General features: G+C 53.2%; 1 protein-coding gene across 1 annotated transcript; it reads right to left on the minus strand.

The window, feature by feature from the left end:
- Nucleotides 1-11,051: 11,051 nt before the first annotated feature.
- On the minus strand, nucleotides 11,052-16,535 carry HMGB1 (high mobility group box 1). Its single transcript, XM_029048403.2, has 5 exons — nucleotides 16,408-16,535; nucleotides 14,297-14,460; nucleotides 13,717-13,862; nucleotides 13,166-13,340; nucleotides 11,052-11,690 (listed from the first exon to the last, which is right to left on the minus strand). The coding sequence occupies exons 2-5, from the start codon at nucleotides 14,444-14,446 to the stop codon at nucleotides 11,514-11,516; spliced, it is 648 nt and encodes a 215-aa protein (XP_028904236.1). The 5' UTR covers nucleotides 14,447-14,460; nucleotides 16,408-16,535; the 3' UTR covers nucleotides 11,052-11,513.
- Nucleotides 16,536-17,087: the final 552 nt, after the last annotated feature.

A 17,087-nucleotide genomic window follows, 5' to 3' on the forward strand; every position in this document is an offset into this window, starting at 1 on the left:
TGACCTTGGGCAAATCACGTCATTTCTCTGGGCCTCAGTTCCCTCACCTGGAAAATGGGGATTAGGACTGTGACCCCCTCAGAGCTTAGAACAGTACCTGGCGCATAGTAAATACTTAATAAATGTCATTAAAAAAAAACAACAGAAAAAGATGGTGGCCATAACCAGAAGCCCCCATCGGACTACCTGGCCCTCTCTAGTGGCCTGGGCGGAGAGGGTGGTCTAAATCAGGCTTCTCCAGCCCCACCCCCGGGGGTCTCACTGCTTATTGTCCGGCTGGGGGCTGGACCGTGGCTTTAAAATGGGCCCCGGATCCCGCAGCTGCTGGGAAAGGGACCGCCCTGTCCCCCTGGCGTCCCAGCCGGCCAGTGGAACAATTCCAATCGTTCATTCTTTCAGTTGTACATATTGAGCACTTACTGTGTGGAGAGCACTGTATTAAGCAGTTGGGAGAGTACAATCCAATAATAAACAGACACACTCTAGCAGCGCTGCCAGCCATCACCCTGGGGTCTTGGTGGGGACCCAAGGGACCATAATCCGGGGGTACAAACAATCCAATAGTGGTGTTTAAGTAATTGCTTCCTGTCCGCAGAGCACTGCGCTGAGCGTTAGGGAGAGAAGGACACTACACAGCATTAATACTGAAACAGCAGGGAACCAAGACAACGGGCAGGGCCGAGCGATGGCTAATAATGATAAAGGAGGCACATCTTACGTGCTTTCCATGTACAGAGCACTATATTAAGCGCTGGGAGAGATGCAAGATAATCAGATTGGACAACCCTGCCCTACATGGGGCTCGCAAGTTAAGGGGGAAGGAGAAGAGGTGTTTCACCCTCATTTTACAGATGAGAAAACTGAGGCATAGACATGTTAAAGGAAATCTGCTGGGGCAACCCTCTAATTGAACACAGCCCCCATCCCACATGGAAATCACAATCTAAGAGGGAGGGAATGTCTCCATTTTCTACTGAGGCCCGGAGAGGTGAAGTGACTTGCCCAAGAACACAAGAGGCCAGGGGAGAATCTGGGTTAGAATTTTGTGCTCCTGATTCCCAGCTCTGCCCTCTTTCCCCTAGGCCCAACTGCCTTAAATGCTTCAGTCAGTGCCCTGACTCCTAAATACAATGAAAACTGTAACAAAGTAAATAAAGCAGAAGTCATCAAACCCTAATGTAGCAAAGAATTAACTTAGATCAAATTTCCCTTGCTTCTCCCGGTTTTCCACTAGCAAACGGAGCATTTCCCCAAGCCGGCCTGGGCCAACTTGGACGGAGGGTCAAACATCTCCCGATCAACGTACTGGACGCTGCCAGAGACACGTTCAAAATCTAGTCCTGGCCGCGCCCCCCGACAGAACTGTTTTAACATAGTCCTGGACACGTTTAGTGGTGGCACTAGACGAGAAGACACAGAGATATTGCACGGGACTAAATGGTCCCTTATTAGTCACATTATCAATTTCTTAATGCTGTCTCTCTGGCCTACTTTCCTACTCTCATTTATTAGAAGCAGCGTGGCTCAGCGGAAAAGAGCACGGGCTTGGGAGTCAGAGGTCATGGGTTCGAACCCCGGCTCTGCCACTTGTCAGCTGTGTGACTTTGGGCAAGTCACTTCACTTCTCTGTGCCTCAGTTCCCTCATCTGTCAAATGGGGATTAAGACTGTGAGCCCCACGTGGGACAACCTGATTCCCCTGTGTCTACCCCAGCGCTTAGAACGGTGCTCGGCACATAATAAGCGCTTAACAAATACCAACATTATTATTATTATTACTCTCTTCTCCCACTATTCACTACCTGCACTCTCTAATCCTCTCAAGCCAACCAAATCCCTGGGCCACGTTCCTTAGTTCAATCGTATTTACTGAGCCCTTACTATGTGCAGAGCACTGTACTAAGCGCTTGAAAAGTACACTTCAGCAACACATAGAGACAATCTCTACCCAACAACAGGGTCACAGTCTAGAAGCGGGGAGACAGACATCAAAACAAGTAAACAGGCATCAGTAGCATCAGTAGCATCAATATAAATAGAATGATAGATATATACACATCATTAATAAAATAGACATGTTCTCATCTCTCCTGTCGCTGATCTCTTGTTCACACCCTTCTCCTTTCCTGGACCTCACTTCTCTCCTTTAAATCCGCCAGACTTCTTCTCTCCTCTTCTTCAAAGCCCTTCTGAAGTCATATCTTCAAAAGGCTTTCCCCGATTAATTTCTTTCTTCCCACATTATATAATAATAATATTCAGTAAGCTCTTACCATGTGCTAAACACTGAGGTAAATACGAGATAACCAGGCCAGACCCAGTCCCCGTCCCACATGAAACTCTAAATGGGGAAGGCAAACGGGTGGTGAATCCCCATTTTACAGATGAGGTAACCGAGACAAAGAGAAGCTAAGCGACTTGCCCAAGGTCACCCTGCAGGCAAGTGGCAGGGCAGGGATTAGAAGCCAGGTCCTCTGCCTGTGAGGTTAGGGGTCTTTCCACTAGGCCACACTGCTTCTCCCAACTCCCACTTCAGCCAACTACTCATCCAGACCTTTACACCCACCTGTATAGCACGTCTGTTTATATACCAACTCTCAAACCCTTCTACTTAAACACCAACTCGTCAACAAATCCATTTTCTTCCCTCCGGAAATTACCCTGTGGTCCGTTTCCCCAACGAGGCTATAACCTCTCTGAGGGGAGGGATCGTGCTTTCTAACTCCGTCGTATCCCTTCCAGTGCTTACTTCAGTGCCCGGCTCACAGGCGGTGCTCAATAAATACGACTGATAGATTTTTTTAATGGTATCTGTTAAGCGCTTACTATATGCTAGGCACTGTACTAAGCGCTGGGGTAGGTACGAGTTAACCAGATTGGACACAGTCCCTGCCCCACAGTGGGCTCGCAGTCTTAATTTTCATTTTACGGATGAGGGAAACGAGGCACAGAGAGGTGAAGTGATTTGCCCAAGCTCCCACAGCAGACAAGCGGTGGAGGCAGGATTAGAACCCAGGTCTTTCTGACTCCCCGCCGGCGCTGCATTCACTAGTCCTCCTGTTTCTCTACAGATTGATTGATTAACTGCCAAGTCTTTTTCACCGATAGCTTAATGGTTATGTTGCAGTCATATCTGAGCTCAGCTTTCAGCCCGAAGATATGACCGATAGGAATCTGGGCCTCAGGCTCTTATCACCAGTGGGTTAGTGAGAAACATCATCTAATTCTTCATGAAGTGAGAAAATTCACACCATTTCACAGTTGGTGTCCACACATATGAATATAATTTTTTTTTAATCCATTGTCCTTCAAAACAATTAGCTTTAACTTAACTGGAGCCTCCTAAGGGAGATTTATTTTTCAAGCAGAAATATTGCGACACCAAGAACAAAATGAGATCTGATCTCTCTCTGGAAAAATTGCAATTCTGGGTTCCCAGGTGCTCTAGGTGCCGAGGCTGAGTTCCAGATTTTCAGATGGTATCTGTGAAGCGCTTACTATGCGTCCAGCAGAGTTTTAAGCACAAATTAGTCAGATTGGACGCAGTCCCTGTCTCACATGGGGCTCAGTGTAAGGTGGGAGGGAAAATTGGTATTAAAACCTCATTTTCTTCACCCCCGACTTTGTTTTGTTGCTTCTGGGAGCCAGCAGAGGGTGACTGAACTGAAATATGCAGGATTTCAGAGGGGACGGACATTGATGAGGATGTCAAGAGACTCCCTTGTGAGATGGGGTCCGTGTCCCACCTAATTAACTTCTATCTCCCTGAGAGCTTACAACTGTGTTTGACACAGAGTAAGGGCTTAACAAATATCATTAAAAAAAAAAAAGAGCCAAGTAGTTTTGCATGGCCCAGCCCAATCTTTGGTTTATCTGGTAAAAGTTTCACTCTAACACCTTTCTTGCGAAAGAAGCAGCAGCATGGCCTAGTGGAACGAGCATGTATACGGGAGACAGAAGACCTGGGTTCTAATTCTGACTCTGCCTTTTGTCTGCGGCGAGATCCTGGGCGTCACCCGTCGCCCGGGGACGGGTTCGTTTGGGAAGCGGCGTAGTGAGAGAGGAACCGAGGACAGAAAGCCTGAGTTTTATACAGAATTTATTCTGCGAGGCAAATTGAATTATTTGATTATTTTGGATGCAGTGAATTGAACCTCCCTTTTGGAAGGAATATTTATTATTACGATGATTTTATTATTATGGTATTTGTTAAGCGCTTACTAGGTGCCAAGCACTGTTGTAAGCGCTGGAGTTGATATAATAATAATGGTATTTGTTAAGCACTTACTAGGTGCCAAGCGCTGTTCTAAGCACTGGGGAAGATATGATGACAATGATGGTATTTATTAAGCGCTTACTATGTGCCAAGCACTGTTCTAAGCGCTGGGGCAGATATAGAGTAATCAGGTTGTCCCACGTGGGGCTTACAGTTTTAATCCCCATGTTCCAAATGAGGTATCAGGTATGGAGAAGCCAAGCGGCTTGCCCAAGGTCACCCAGCAGACAAGTGGCGGAGCCGGGATCAGAATCCATGTCCTTTGACTCCCAAACTCGGGCTCTTGCCACTAAACCTCTCTGCTTCTCTAATTTAACACTTGATGATATCGATTTAATGATATAATTTAATATTTAACGATATTAGAGCTTCCCTTTCGGGAGAAATATAGTTCGATGTTACTGGCGCGTGGCAAAAACGCCCAGGTCCCACCCAGGAGGAATTCACTCGTGGTTTGTTCACACGCGGTGAAGGCGGTAGCGCAGAGGCCTAGCTTCCAGCCCCATGAGTGTTCAGCAGGACAGGCCGCTCACCCACCCATCCACCCACCGGCTCCTCACTTGGTGCAGGCAGAGCTGGCATCCCAGGCCCGGGCAGAGGTGCAGGGCACCCAGCTGCTGCGAATTCCACAAGGTCAGAGGCCACAGGGATTTCTCACCTGTGCTCCTAGGCCATTCCACCTTCAGGCCTCAGTTTATCCAATCTCTGCCCTCCATCCCTAATTTGATTGGCACAGGGGCGAGGGACACCTATTTGCCCGTTCTGGGCTCAGAAAATGGATACTGAGACCAACAACAGTGCCAAGGATAGGATTGAGAAACTTGCACCTACTGTGTTTTAATTTGCTGCTCTGATTTCTCTGTTATGTAATCAAAATGTAACTGTTACTATGATGGTATTTATTAAGTAAGAGCCAAGTGCAAATGAACAGACAGGGAGAACAAGGAGCTAATCTATTTTATCCCCATTTTACACATGAGGAAACTGAGGCCCAGATCGTAGGACTAAGTGATTTCCACAGCAGACCAGGGGCAGTGCTAGGTCATACATCTCTTTAACCCTCCTCCCTGACAATCAAGCAAGTCTGAATCTTTAAAAAAAAAAATCCAGTTTAAGTGCTTACTGTGTGCCAAGCACTGTACTAAATGCTGGAGTAGGTAGAAGATGAGTTGGACACAGTCCCTGTCCCACTTGGGGTTTACAGTCCAAGTAGGAGGGAGGATTTAATCCTCATTTTACAGGTGAGGTGACCGAGGCCCAGACAAGTTAAGCGACTGGCCCAAGGTCACACAGCAGCTAAGTGGCAGAGCTGGGATTAGAACCCAGGTCCTCTGACTCCCAGGCCCGTTCTCTTTCCGCTAGGTTCCTTCTCTAAGAGGCTGAAGACATTTGGGGCCCTGAGGCCAAAGGAAAGGTCAGGAAAGGCGGCTGAATTGAAAGAGGAGAAGTGGAACTTGGAAGGAGGGAAGGGGCACCCATGACTGAGTGGCGCCCTAAGGCACTGGTAGGATCTGCCCTAGTTCCCGCTTCCTAAGCTCTTCCCTCTGGTCATTCAAAAAAACCTGTAGTGACACCTCCTGGCTACCGGAGAGGCCCGTTCCGTCTCCGTACCCCCATTTCCTCTTGGTCATCAAAGAGGGGTCCCTAAGACTGTGAGCCCCACGTGGGACAGGGACTGGGTCCGGCCCGATTTGCCTGTACCTCCCCCAGTGCTCACAACAGTGCCTGGCACGTAGTAAGCGCTTAACAAATGCCGTAATTATTATTAATAATAATAAATACTCCATGCCGGCCCTCGGGGTCCCGCTGGGAGACCCTAACTAAGCCCCATCCTCTCTTCTCTGGTTCCACCGGGGAGCTCGAGTTCCAAGTCTGAAAAGGTTAACTTCTCACTAGTGTCTAGCTCCGGAGAGAACTTTTCATCGATTGATTCATTTAATCATATTTACTGAGCGCTTACTGGGTGCAGAGCCCTGTACTAAGCGCTTGGAAAGTACAGTTCAGCAATGGAGGGGGACAATCCCTGCCCACCTCGGGCTTACAGCCTAGAACGGGGAAGACAGAGATCAAAACAAGTCAACAGGCATCGCTATAAATAAATAGAATTATGGATCTATACACATCAACACACAAAGCAGACAGGCGCTCGATAATTCCCATCCATCGATCAATCGATCGATCAACCACCGCCTCAACTCCCAAGAAGAGATGGAACCAACCCCTCCATCGTAGAGAAGCAGCATGGCCTAGTGGAAAGAGCACAGGCCTGGGAGCAGAGGACTTGAGTTCCAATCCCGACTCCACCCGTTTGCTGTGTGACCCTGGGCCTCAGTTACCTCGTGGGTAAAACGGGGGTGGAGACAGTGAGCCCCACGTCAGACAAGGACCGTGTCCCACCTGATTAGCTTGGGTCTCCCACAGTGCTAAGTACAGTGCCCGGCACATCCTAGGCACTTATATACCATTTAATACAAATAATATTTTTTTTAAAAATCCAGGTCTCCTCTCTCCCAGGCCCGGGCTTCTCGCCCCAGAAGCCAGTGGGTTTCCATCAGGCCCGGACCCTCTTGAGCATCGGGGAGAGAAGGGGGGATCTGGATGTGTCCAGAGCCGGGCCCCAGGGGTCACCCCGAGGATGCCCCAAGGTCGGGGGATCCCTCTGTAGGTTATGGAGGCGTGCCAACGGGTAGGTGCTAAGCCACATGTCTGACACGCCGCTCTCAATGCCAAGGGGAGCGGGAGAAAGGCAGCCTTCCTCCTCCAGGGCAGAGAAACATATGTCCCTCATCATTCCGCCAGTAAACACCTTGGCCCACATCCAGGGAATTTCCCAGCCTGGGAGAGATAGTAGCACCACTGTTCGGGCCCTCAGTGGGAAAAGGGAAAAGAGAAACGGATAGTCGTTGTCTGGTGGGAGAGAGCGAGAGAGAGAGAGAGAGACCAGGGAGTTCACTCCTTTGAAAACAAAATTTAACTCGAAGGATTGCCAGGGTCTTAGAGGTGTGACAACAGAGCACGAATCCAGGACACAGGCTGTCCTCCATGTAGGCTGCGAGCTCCGCGTGGGCAGGGGTCATGTCTACCCATTCTGCCGCCTTGTATTTTCCCAAACACTGAGTCCAGAGCTCCGCCTATAGTAAGCGCTCAAAAGATACCGCTGATCGATCCAACACGGATCGACATTCAATCTGATATCTGATATTCTGCTCTGAATACCGATTCAGTATTCAGTAAATACTATTCAACATGGATTGGGGGGCTCCGGGACACCCAGAAGCCAGTCACGCTCTCCTTGACTTCCCAGGGATCAGAACTAAATTGACTTGCCTAAAACTAAAGGGGAGGACTTTCTTTAGGTCTTTAAATACGGGCAATTTGGGCGGCCACGTTCTGCAGACATTTAAAAACAAATTAAAAAATGAAAACACACCCTGCAGTTTCACTCCAAAGAGGTGCTTTCGATGGGTCTTTAAGTTTGGGCAACTCACACGATGTTCTGCAGCCCTCTAAAGAAAAAAAAATGAAAACGTATCCGGCAGTTTCACTCCTGAGATATCCCTCAAGTATCTCAGCATCTAACCACTCTGAGGGCCAATCTAGGGGAGGGATCTCTGGCTGCAGAGAAAAGCTGTCCCTCCCCACCGATCGTGACCGGGTGACTCACCCACAGGGTATCAGCTTGAAGCCGGGTCTCCACAGCAAGTCACGTTCAATCATCGGGGTAATTCGGGTAGAAATGCCACCCAGTTCAAATCAACTGGCTATTCCATTTCTTCTCCATGGCACGCAGGGCCAAGGTTAAAGTCGACCAGACCGGCCATCTATAATAATGTTGGCATTTGCGAAGCGCTTACTATGTGCAGAACACTGTTCTAAGCGCTGGGGTAAGTACAGGGTAACCAGGTTGTCCCACATGAGGCTCACAGTCTTAATCCCCATTGTGCAGATGGGGGAACTGAGGCCCAGAGAACCAGCCTGATGCCATCCCTGACCCTGCTAACGGGACCCTCAGGGAACACGGAGGCCGCCAATACCGTCTAACAGCCCCACATAGTTTGTTAAGCGCCCACTTCGTGCCAAGCGCTGGACTACGTCCCGGGGCAGATACTGGGCAATGGAGTCAGACGGTCCCTGGCCCACATGGGGCTCACAGTCTGAGGGAGTAGGATTTAATCGCGATTTTACAGAGGCGGTAACTGGGACTGGTCCAAGGTCTCTCAGCAGACAGGTGGCGGAGCCGGCATTCGAACCCACGTCCTTCTAACTCCCATCAAACTCCCGGGTGCCTTGACTGCCGGGCCCCGGCTCTTTCCGCTGGACCACGCTACACCTATTCCTCCGGATGGTGGACGTGAAGTGTGGGCGAAGGGGTGGGTTCGACTTACCCGTGCCTTGGGACCTCCGAGCCGACCCCCATAACGGAGGCAGTCTGAGAGAGAAACCCCCCCCCAAATGAGGCTGCTCGCCATCTTAACCCTGGTAGGGGTATCCACTTACACCGGAGCCAAGAAAGTCAGAAAGCCAGAGGGCCGCTGGGACGGGCCTTTTAACTGGATCAGACCCAGAATTAGCAACAGATGTGGGAACAAAAGATTGGCTGAAGCAGGGGGGGAGGGTGTAAACTCAGGGTCTCCCCTCTTAAAAACGGGTCCCATAAATCCTGGCCGGCCCCAGAACGGAGAAGGGTGGGGAATGTTTGCAGCGATTTGTATTTGTCATCCCTGGTGATATTAACGCTCGACATTTTAGGAAAACCGCCCTCCCGCGATTTCTAAAGATAATCGGTGTCCGCCTCCAAGCTCGGTGGCAGGCTGCGATTTTTAAATTCAACATCACCTTCCCTGGAATGAAACTCACGGTGGCTAAAGAAGCAGCGTGGTGCAGTGGAAAGAGCATGGGCTTTGGAGTCAGGGCTCATGAGTTCGAATCCCAGCTCTGCCACTTGTCAGCTGTGTGACTGTGGGCAAGTCACTTAACTTCTCTGGGCCTCAGTTCCCTCATCTGTAAAATGGGGATTAAGACTGTGAGCCCCACGTGGGACAACCTGATTCCCCTGTGTTTACCCCAGCGCTTAGAACAGTGCTCTGCACATAGTAAGCGCTTAACAAATACCAACATTTAAAGGTTTTACTCAGCAGATTCACCCCAAGTGGATCAGCAGATGAGCACTTTTTAGCAACGAGAACGGAGCCGCTAAAGGCCGAGCGTTCTCCGACTCTAAGGTGAGGTTGTGGCAGCAAGGTGAAAACAGGCAAGAATATTTTGGAAACCCATTAGGGAAATAACCCCCTAGGGCTCACGACCAAGTGGTTTGGGAACAGGTGGCCACAGACGTTTAATTAGAATTGCAGTTACCGAAACACCTGTTAACCAACCCCGGTAACTGATTCAAGCACCCAGTGCCCACGTTAGCCATTTAAACCGTTTTCCGGTCCCGCTCCTCCTACTTAAAGGAACTACAGAGGAAATCCTTTCACTTGAAATAAAAGTAATTTATGCTTTAGTGTTTAGGGCAGTCGATGAAAGCCATGGAACCCTACATTTTAAAAACCTTATTAGGATCATCTGGGATTCAGATGGTCTCTCTCAAACTCAAACCGAGACAAACGCGAGCGAAGAAAAATCTCAAATGTCAAAGTCGTAGTAGTTTTGAAGCGCTAGCACTTGTGAACCTTCATTTCACAAACCCCAAATTGCTCCATCAAAGTGATAATACCACGAAGGAAGCATTAATCTGGATGAAAAGCGTGGCTCAGTGGAAAGAGCCCGGGCTTGGGAGTCAGAGGTCATGGGTTCGAATCCCCCCTCTGCCGCTTGTCAGCTGGGTGACCTGGGGCCTGTCACTTCACTTCCCTGGGCCTCAGTTCCCTCATCAGGAGAATGGGGATGAAGACTGTGAACCCCACACGGGACAACCTGATTACCTTGTATCTACCCCCGCGCTTAGAACGGTGCTTTGGCACATAGTAAGCGCTTAACAAATACCAACGTTATTATTATTATGAAAATACAGAGCAGCAGGTCCCTTTCAGAAGGAAAGACGAGGCTTAACTGTGGCAGTGACTAATATGGGTCACTGTTCTACATTTTATCACAAAATCTAATAAAACTCACCTCCCTGTGAAGCCAGTTTGATTTGAGGGGGGAAGAAAGGACTAGAGGGTAAACTCTGACAGGAAAACCTTTTCTTCTAAACGTGGACGGAACGGCTAATTTGACACGAGAGAATAGCATGAAATTAAGTCGTAGTGATGCCACGTAACATAGAATCCTTCCCAATTGCTGCTCACGGGGAAGCGTTTCCGGATTCACAGATCCGACTTGGGCAGCACCTTCAGAATGGGGCAGGCACCTTGTCCCCTCAAACTCAGTTTTGCGGGTGAATGCTAGTCGAATAACCGGGGTGAGCATAACTTTTTATTCCACGGCCAACCGGAATCCCCAAAGAATCATCCCGCATCCTTCCACTGTTTCTTCAGGGATAGTCTAAGCCGTTAAAGTGGAGAAGCCTGGGCCCCAAAGTTGGTTCCTATTTTCCCGCCAAGGACGGGTAGGCAAACAGAATTCTTTCCTAGGGGCTACTGGCTACCCAGTGGTGACGGAGGGACACGGAGGTTCCCGTCCGTCCCTCGTTTCCGATTCCCAGCTGCGGCCCCGCCAGCTCCCATCACCCAGCCCGGGCTCCGCAAACTACGCCAAGTGGGCCCACGAGGCGACGTTGCCTCTCAAGGCAAGTTCCGATTTTTCAAGGGGCACCTAGGAAAAGGACAACGATACTAATAAAAAAAATTGTATTTACTTAGAAGCATTCAGAATGTCAACAAAACAGCTGCAACTTTTTTTTTTTTTTTGCAATTACAGAGTGGTATTCAGTTAACAGAACAACAATTATTTTGTATGCTGCAGAGACAACTGAAGATGAAAATGAACTACATCTCCATATATAACGAATTTGTGCTGTGCACCAACAAGAACCTGCTTTAAATTTCCATGCCAATTTACAACCCCCATACTGTACCAGGCAAGGTTAGTGGCCATTGAAAACACCACTAAAGGACAGGGCTATCTAAAGACACATTCGGTAGTGTGTTAACTATACAAAAAAAGACACTGTACAGTTTAAAAACAAATCTTACACAGCCTTACATTTCAATTTTTTTTTTCTTTAAAAGGAGTGAGTTGTGTACAGGGGGGTTAAATGCTTTATAGACAAGAAAAAAAACTGCTCTAGAACAGACTTATTCGTCATCATCATCATCTTCGTCATCCTCGTCCTCGTCTTCCTCGTCCTCCTCGTCGTCTTCGTCGTCGTCCTCGTCCTCTTCTTCTTCCTTCTTTTTCTTGCTCTTCTCGGCCTTGGCGACTCCCTTTTTCCCTACATCAGGCTTTCCCTTAGCTCGGTATGCGGCAATATCCTGTGGAGGTGGGAGGCGAAGTGGGGGAAGAGGAGGGGAGAGGCGGCGTTTAGAAGTCAACGGGAGATCCGTGTCAACCTCGGGCCCGGCTACGGCTTCCCGGAGCCACCGCCCTCGCGGAGGGGCTGCAGCCCTCCGTCCCCCCCGCCCCGAGTCTGAGAAAGCGCTACCCCGAACTCACGTCGGCCATCGCTTTAATTAGCAATCCATTAACTCCTAGGGATTGCAGGGGCTAACGTTTGCCATGTTAGGCCTCCTCGCTGAAATGCAATTATGTAGGATTCCAGCTGCAGTTTATTAAAACAAGAACTATAAAGAGACTTGATTAAAGGGTAGACAGTGCCACCTTCTGCATGTAATAAATGTATTCTGCAGATTCCCACGATCTAAAGGTCCAAAATTCGGAACTCTCGCTACTAGAAAACTCAAGCCACGGAGAGAGACGGCAACTTAATTTAGCACATTCCTCTTGGAAGGCGAGCGGGCTGTAAACCGAGTATTAATCATTAAGTTGAAGTCGCGCTTGCCTCCAGAACCCTCATACTCTACATCCCACCCTCGGAGAATCAATTTCAACTCGGCAAAGTCGAGTTTCGTTGGGGAGCGGGCGGAAAAAAGAGGGGAGAAGGGGCCTCGTTGCGCGGAGCGCGCCTGAAGACCCAATGGTTCCGAGTCTAACTCGGTCCCGGAACTGACGGCATCAGGGTAGAGCACGAGGTGAATGGAAGCCGCGTGGCCCGGCGGAAGGAGCACGCGACTGGGAGTCAGAGGGCCCGGGTTCGAGTCCCAGCTCCACACTTGTCTCCCGTGCCCCGGGACGAGCCGCTTCACTCCTCCGTGCCTCGGTTCCCTCGGCTGCAGAACGGGTGTTCAAAACGCCCGTTCTCCCTCCTGCTTAAGACTGCGTGTCCCATCTGGGACCTGATCACCTTCCACCTCAGTGCTCTGTACAAGCGTCGGGCACCGATACGTGACGACTATCGAAGGGAAACATCGTGAGGAAGGGTCTGACGACCTGCACCGGCTCCTCCACCCCGACTTTCAACTGCCCCTCCGCTTGCCTCCATAATGCAGCCCAAAACATTTGGAACCGATTCGTTTTCGAGGACCCGAACCCACTTTCACCAGAGGGGGTTCGTCACCCTCCCGGGCTGCCGAGTTGAACCCAGGAGCCGGTACTTTTAAGGGCGCAAATGCAAACGGTCCAGACGTGTCAGGGGTGGGTAGAAAGAAACCCTCGCCGGCCGCTGAGGCAGACGGACAGAATCCCTCCTAGGGACCTAATGGCGGAGAAAACCCTGTATGTCTGTGCTTATGAGAAAAAGAAAGAGCATTCACCCCTGCGACTTTCAGCCACGGTTTGACGGTTCAGGAGGGACGGGGAGAGATGGCGACGCGGCCCGGCTTTTAACTCGTCACGCCGCTGCTGGTCACGCTAGGGGGAGGCCGGACCCCCGGTAAAGGGAGCACTCTACCTTTTCGTATTTTTCCTTCAGCTTAGCGGCCTTCTTTTCGTAGGGCTGCTTGTCATCGGCAGCGGTGTTATTCCACATCTCTCCCAGCTTCTTGGCAACGTCTCCAATGGAAAGGCCGGGGTGTTCTCCTTTGATCTTTGGACGATACTCAGAGCAGAATAAGAAAAAAGCCGAACTAGAAGAGTTCAATTGTAAAAAGTTAGAAATGAGTGGGTGGGGAAGATGAAACATCGTCAAAGCTTGGGTGATCGGGAGGAAGTGCCCGCGCGAAAGCAAGACTAAAGCCCTCCAAGTCGCCTTCCGTGGGACTAAGGCCCAATTACGGTCGCAAGAACCCCAGAAAAAATGACCGCGGGTTCTAACGCGACGAAAACAAAGCCCAGAAGACGGAAAGCAAAAGCCTCGCGTGCCCAAATGGGCCACAGCGGCACCACCCAGCCCACTGTCGGCCGGAGCGTTTCCAACGCTCGCTCGGCCCGTTGGAAGGCCACCCCGACGGAGGTGTGGGAACGTCTCCACCCGAAAAACACACGCCCCGAAAAAAAACTTACGGAGGCCTCTTCGGTGCATTGGGATCCTTGAACTTCTTTTTTGTTTCTCCTTTAGGGGGTATGTAGGTTTTCATTTCTCTTTCATAACGAACCTTGTCAGCCTTTGCCATGTCTTCGAACTTTCCTTTTTCTTTAGCGGACATGGTCTAAAGAGGGGGCAAGTGTAAAAATCCAACAGGCAGGAGATCTCCCCTCACCCGCCCCCGACTTAGAATTGTACTTCAAGTCCCGTCTAACTACCCAGGCCGCAGAAGGTTTTAGGAAATGAAGAGCAAAACGAAAACCACCTCTTCACCCTACAGTGAGTGTAACCGGCATTCTTTCCCACTGGTCTAGGGTACATCCTTCCTAGGTACATCGTTACTGGAAGCCGGTTATCGGGCCCATTTTTTCTTGCGTCTCGTCACAGGGCCTTTAAAGCATCCTGCCGCCACGCACGGACGGGGCCGGAGGCAGCTTTCTGCCATCCCTGATACTTTATAACCCTTCCGGCCCACGTGATATTCTCATCCTCATCACCGAATGGACTTATCATGGTCTTCCCGGGCTACACTCTGCCGGTCCGACCAGAGCCCCTTACCTTCCACCGTTCTGAACACTTTTTTGAGAACTCTGAGAAGTTCACTGCAGCATCTGGATGTTTCTTCTTGTGCTCCTCTCGGCAGGTTTGCACAAAGAAGGCATACGAAGACATTTTCCCTCTTGGCTTCTTAGGATCACCTTTCCCCATTTTCGATTATTTTCCTAGAGGACACAAAGGGCGCACGCTTAGAGTGATCTCTTTTTTTCTAAAAAAAAGAAAACCAACACGCCGAACGGGCCGGGGAACTAAAGCGTTACCGGTCGTACGGGCCGCGTCGCCCAATACGGAGCCCGAGCCGGGGGTGGGGGAGCCACTTTTAACTGTTTTCTTCTCAATTTTCCACCACCGTGTCGCCCGCGGGAGAGGAAACCCGACAGGGGGCCGGCGTGACTGGAGAATCGGGGATCCGTTTTTAAAAACCCCGGGGGATGCCCGGCAGGGTGGAGGCGTCAGGGCGTCTGCCACTCGTCGCTCTGGAGAACCGCCGCGGTAGTATCTACCGACGACCGAATCGGTCTCCGGGGCAGCCTGTCGGCTTGACTATCGATCATCAATCCGGATGGGGAAATCGATCGAGGCCGCCGGGGCGAGAGAGACTGTAAGTAGTGGCCACGGGTTCCCAAGAGGGGGAGGAGATCGAAGGCCTCGGAGGCTCCCAGGCGGTCGGCCGCGCGGCGGACACCCCGTCTTTCGGGGCGACCCCCTAGGCCGCGATCTCCACCGGATGCTTGTGTCGGACCCCCCCGGGGGGGGGGGGGGGGGACGTCTTAATCGGACCGCCCCCCTCCCGCGACCCGTCTCGGGGAGGCGGCGGGTTCCCAGGCTGAGGCCGCTTCTCTGGCGGGCCTCGGTTTCCCCGCGACGGGCGCAAGCTCGAGGCTTCGGAGGGCAGCGCCGCGGCTCCTCCCTTAGCACGGCTGCCCCGCAGGTCCTGAGGGCTGAGGAAACAAGCTTGGGTGTGCGAAGGGGTTCCCCCCACGGGGGGGGGGGGGGGGGGGGGGGAGTGTTTTTTATTTATTTTTTAATTAAAATAAAAACGGGGAGGGAAGCGAGGGCGGGGTTTGGCGCCCGCACCTTTTTCCCGCCACTTCGGCCACCTCAGGGCGCGCGGCTGAGGAGAACACCCGCCCCTCCCCCCCCCCCCCGACCGGAAGTGCACGAGACCCCCCCCCTTTTTTTTCGACGCTCCCACCGGGAACGGGGTGGGGGGGGGGCTGGGGATAAAATAAAAAGATCTCCTCGTGAAAGGGGGGGTGAGGCCCCGGACGCGGGGTCAGGGGGTGGAAGGAGGGGGAGGGGGGGGCCCGGGCGGCCGCGCGCGCAATGGCCGCGGCTCCTCGTCGTCGACGAGGCGAGGGAGAATATGGCTCCTTCCCTTTGTGTGTGTGTGTGTGTGTGAGTGCGCGACTCCCTCTGGGGGCGCCGGCGCGTGCGCTGTGGGGCGCGGCCTCGGCCCCGCCGGGGGGGGGGGGGGGGGCCGCCGACGCGCGTGCGCCGTGGGCCGCTCGCGCCCCCCCCCTCCCCCGCGACGGACGGCGCCTGCGCGGTGGGGCGCGGGCTCGGCCCCCGCCGGGGGGGAGGGGACGGCGCCTGCGCGGTGGGGCGCGGGCTCGGCCATTCCGGGGCCCCGCGGCGGCGCCTGCGCGGTGGGGCGCAGCCATTACAGGGCCCCCCCCCCCCCCCCGCGCCGGGGCGCGCGCGCGAGGGCGAGGGAAGGTGCGCGTGCCCGCGCGCGCGCGCAGGACCGGGCGGGGGGGGGGGAGAAGAGAAAAGTTGCCCGGGAGCCGGTGCCCCGCGCTCCCCCCGCTCCCGCCTCGTTTTCCCTCCAGCCCCGCCGAGCGGGAGTCAGCCATGTTCCGGCGAGCGCGGCGGCGCCTTCCCCGCGGAAAGGGGGATCCCCCCCCCCGCCCCGCCGCGCGCGGCTTCGCCCCCCCCCCCCCCGCGCCCTCCAATAAAGGCGTTTTTGCACAAAACCCGTCCTTCGGTCGACAGGGAAGGGGAGGTCCGCGGGGCCCGGCGAAGCGCGGCGCTCCCGGGCCCCCGCCCTCCGCCCGTCCCCTCCGTCCCTCCCTCCGTCTCTGCGGGGGCCCGGGAGGCCCCGCACTCACCGGCCGCGCTGGCCCGCGTCGCCCGGTGGCCGTGCGGCTGCCCGTCGGCCGGCGCTGCGTCTCGGGAGCCGAAGGCGCTGCAATGGCTGGGAGAGCGGGAGCCCGACGCAGCCTCCTCGCTCTCTCCGCTCTGTAACATTAGTCTCCGGCCAGCGCCGCTCCCATTGGCCGCCGCCGCCCCACCGCGCGCGCCCATTGGCCGGCGCCCTCCCATTGTCCTGACCGGGGCCCGCTCCCCATTGGCCGGCGCGCCGGAGACGTCATCGGCCCCACAAACAGCGCGCAAATCCGAACGGGGCCGCGCGCCCGCCGCCCCGGGGAGCCAAACCCCGCGCCCGAAGCGCCGGCCCCGGCCCCGCCCCGCCCCGCGCCTCCGGGGCCCCATCTGCAAAATGGGCGGGAGCCCCCACCCGCGGGGGCTGTCGCTTAAGCGCCTCCTGGGGGCCCGGCACTGGGCTAAGCGCCGGGGAGATGCCGGGGGTTGAGGTGGTCCCTCGTCATCGTTATGCTGTTGGAATCGAAAGGCTCACTATGGGCAGAGCGCTGGTCTAAGCGCCGGGGAGATGCAAGGTATAGAGGTGGTCTCTCATCATCATCATGGTGTTGGAATCGAAAGGCTCACTATGGGCAGAGCGCCGTTCTAAGCGCTGGGGAGATGCAAGGTATAGAGGTGGTCTCTC

Source organism: Ornithorhynchus anatinus, chromosome 20 (assembly GCF_004115215.2).
Source record: "Ornithorhynchus anatinus isolate Pmale09 chromosome 20, mOrnAna1.pri.v4, whole genome shotgun sequence".
Taxonomy (NCBI): domain Eukaryota; kingdom Metazoa; phylum Chordata; class Mammalia; order Monotremata; family Ornithorhynchidae; genus Ornithorhynchus; species Ornithorhynchus anatinus.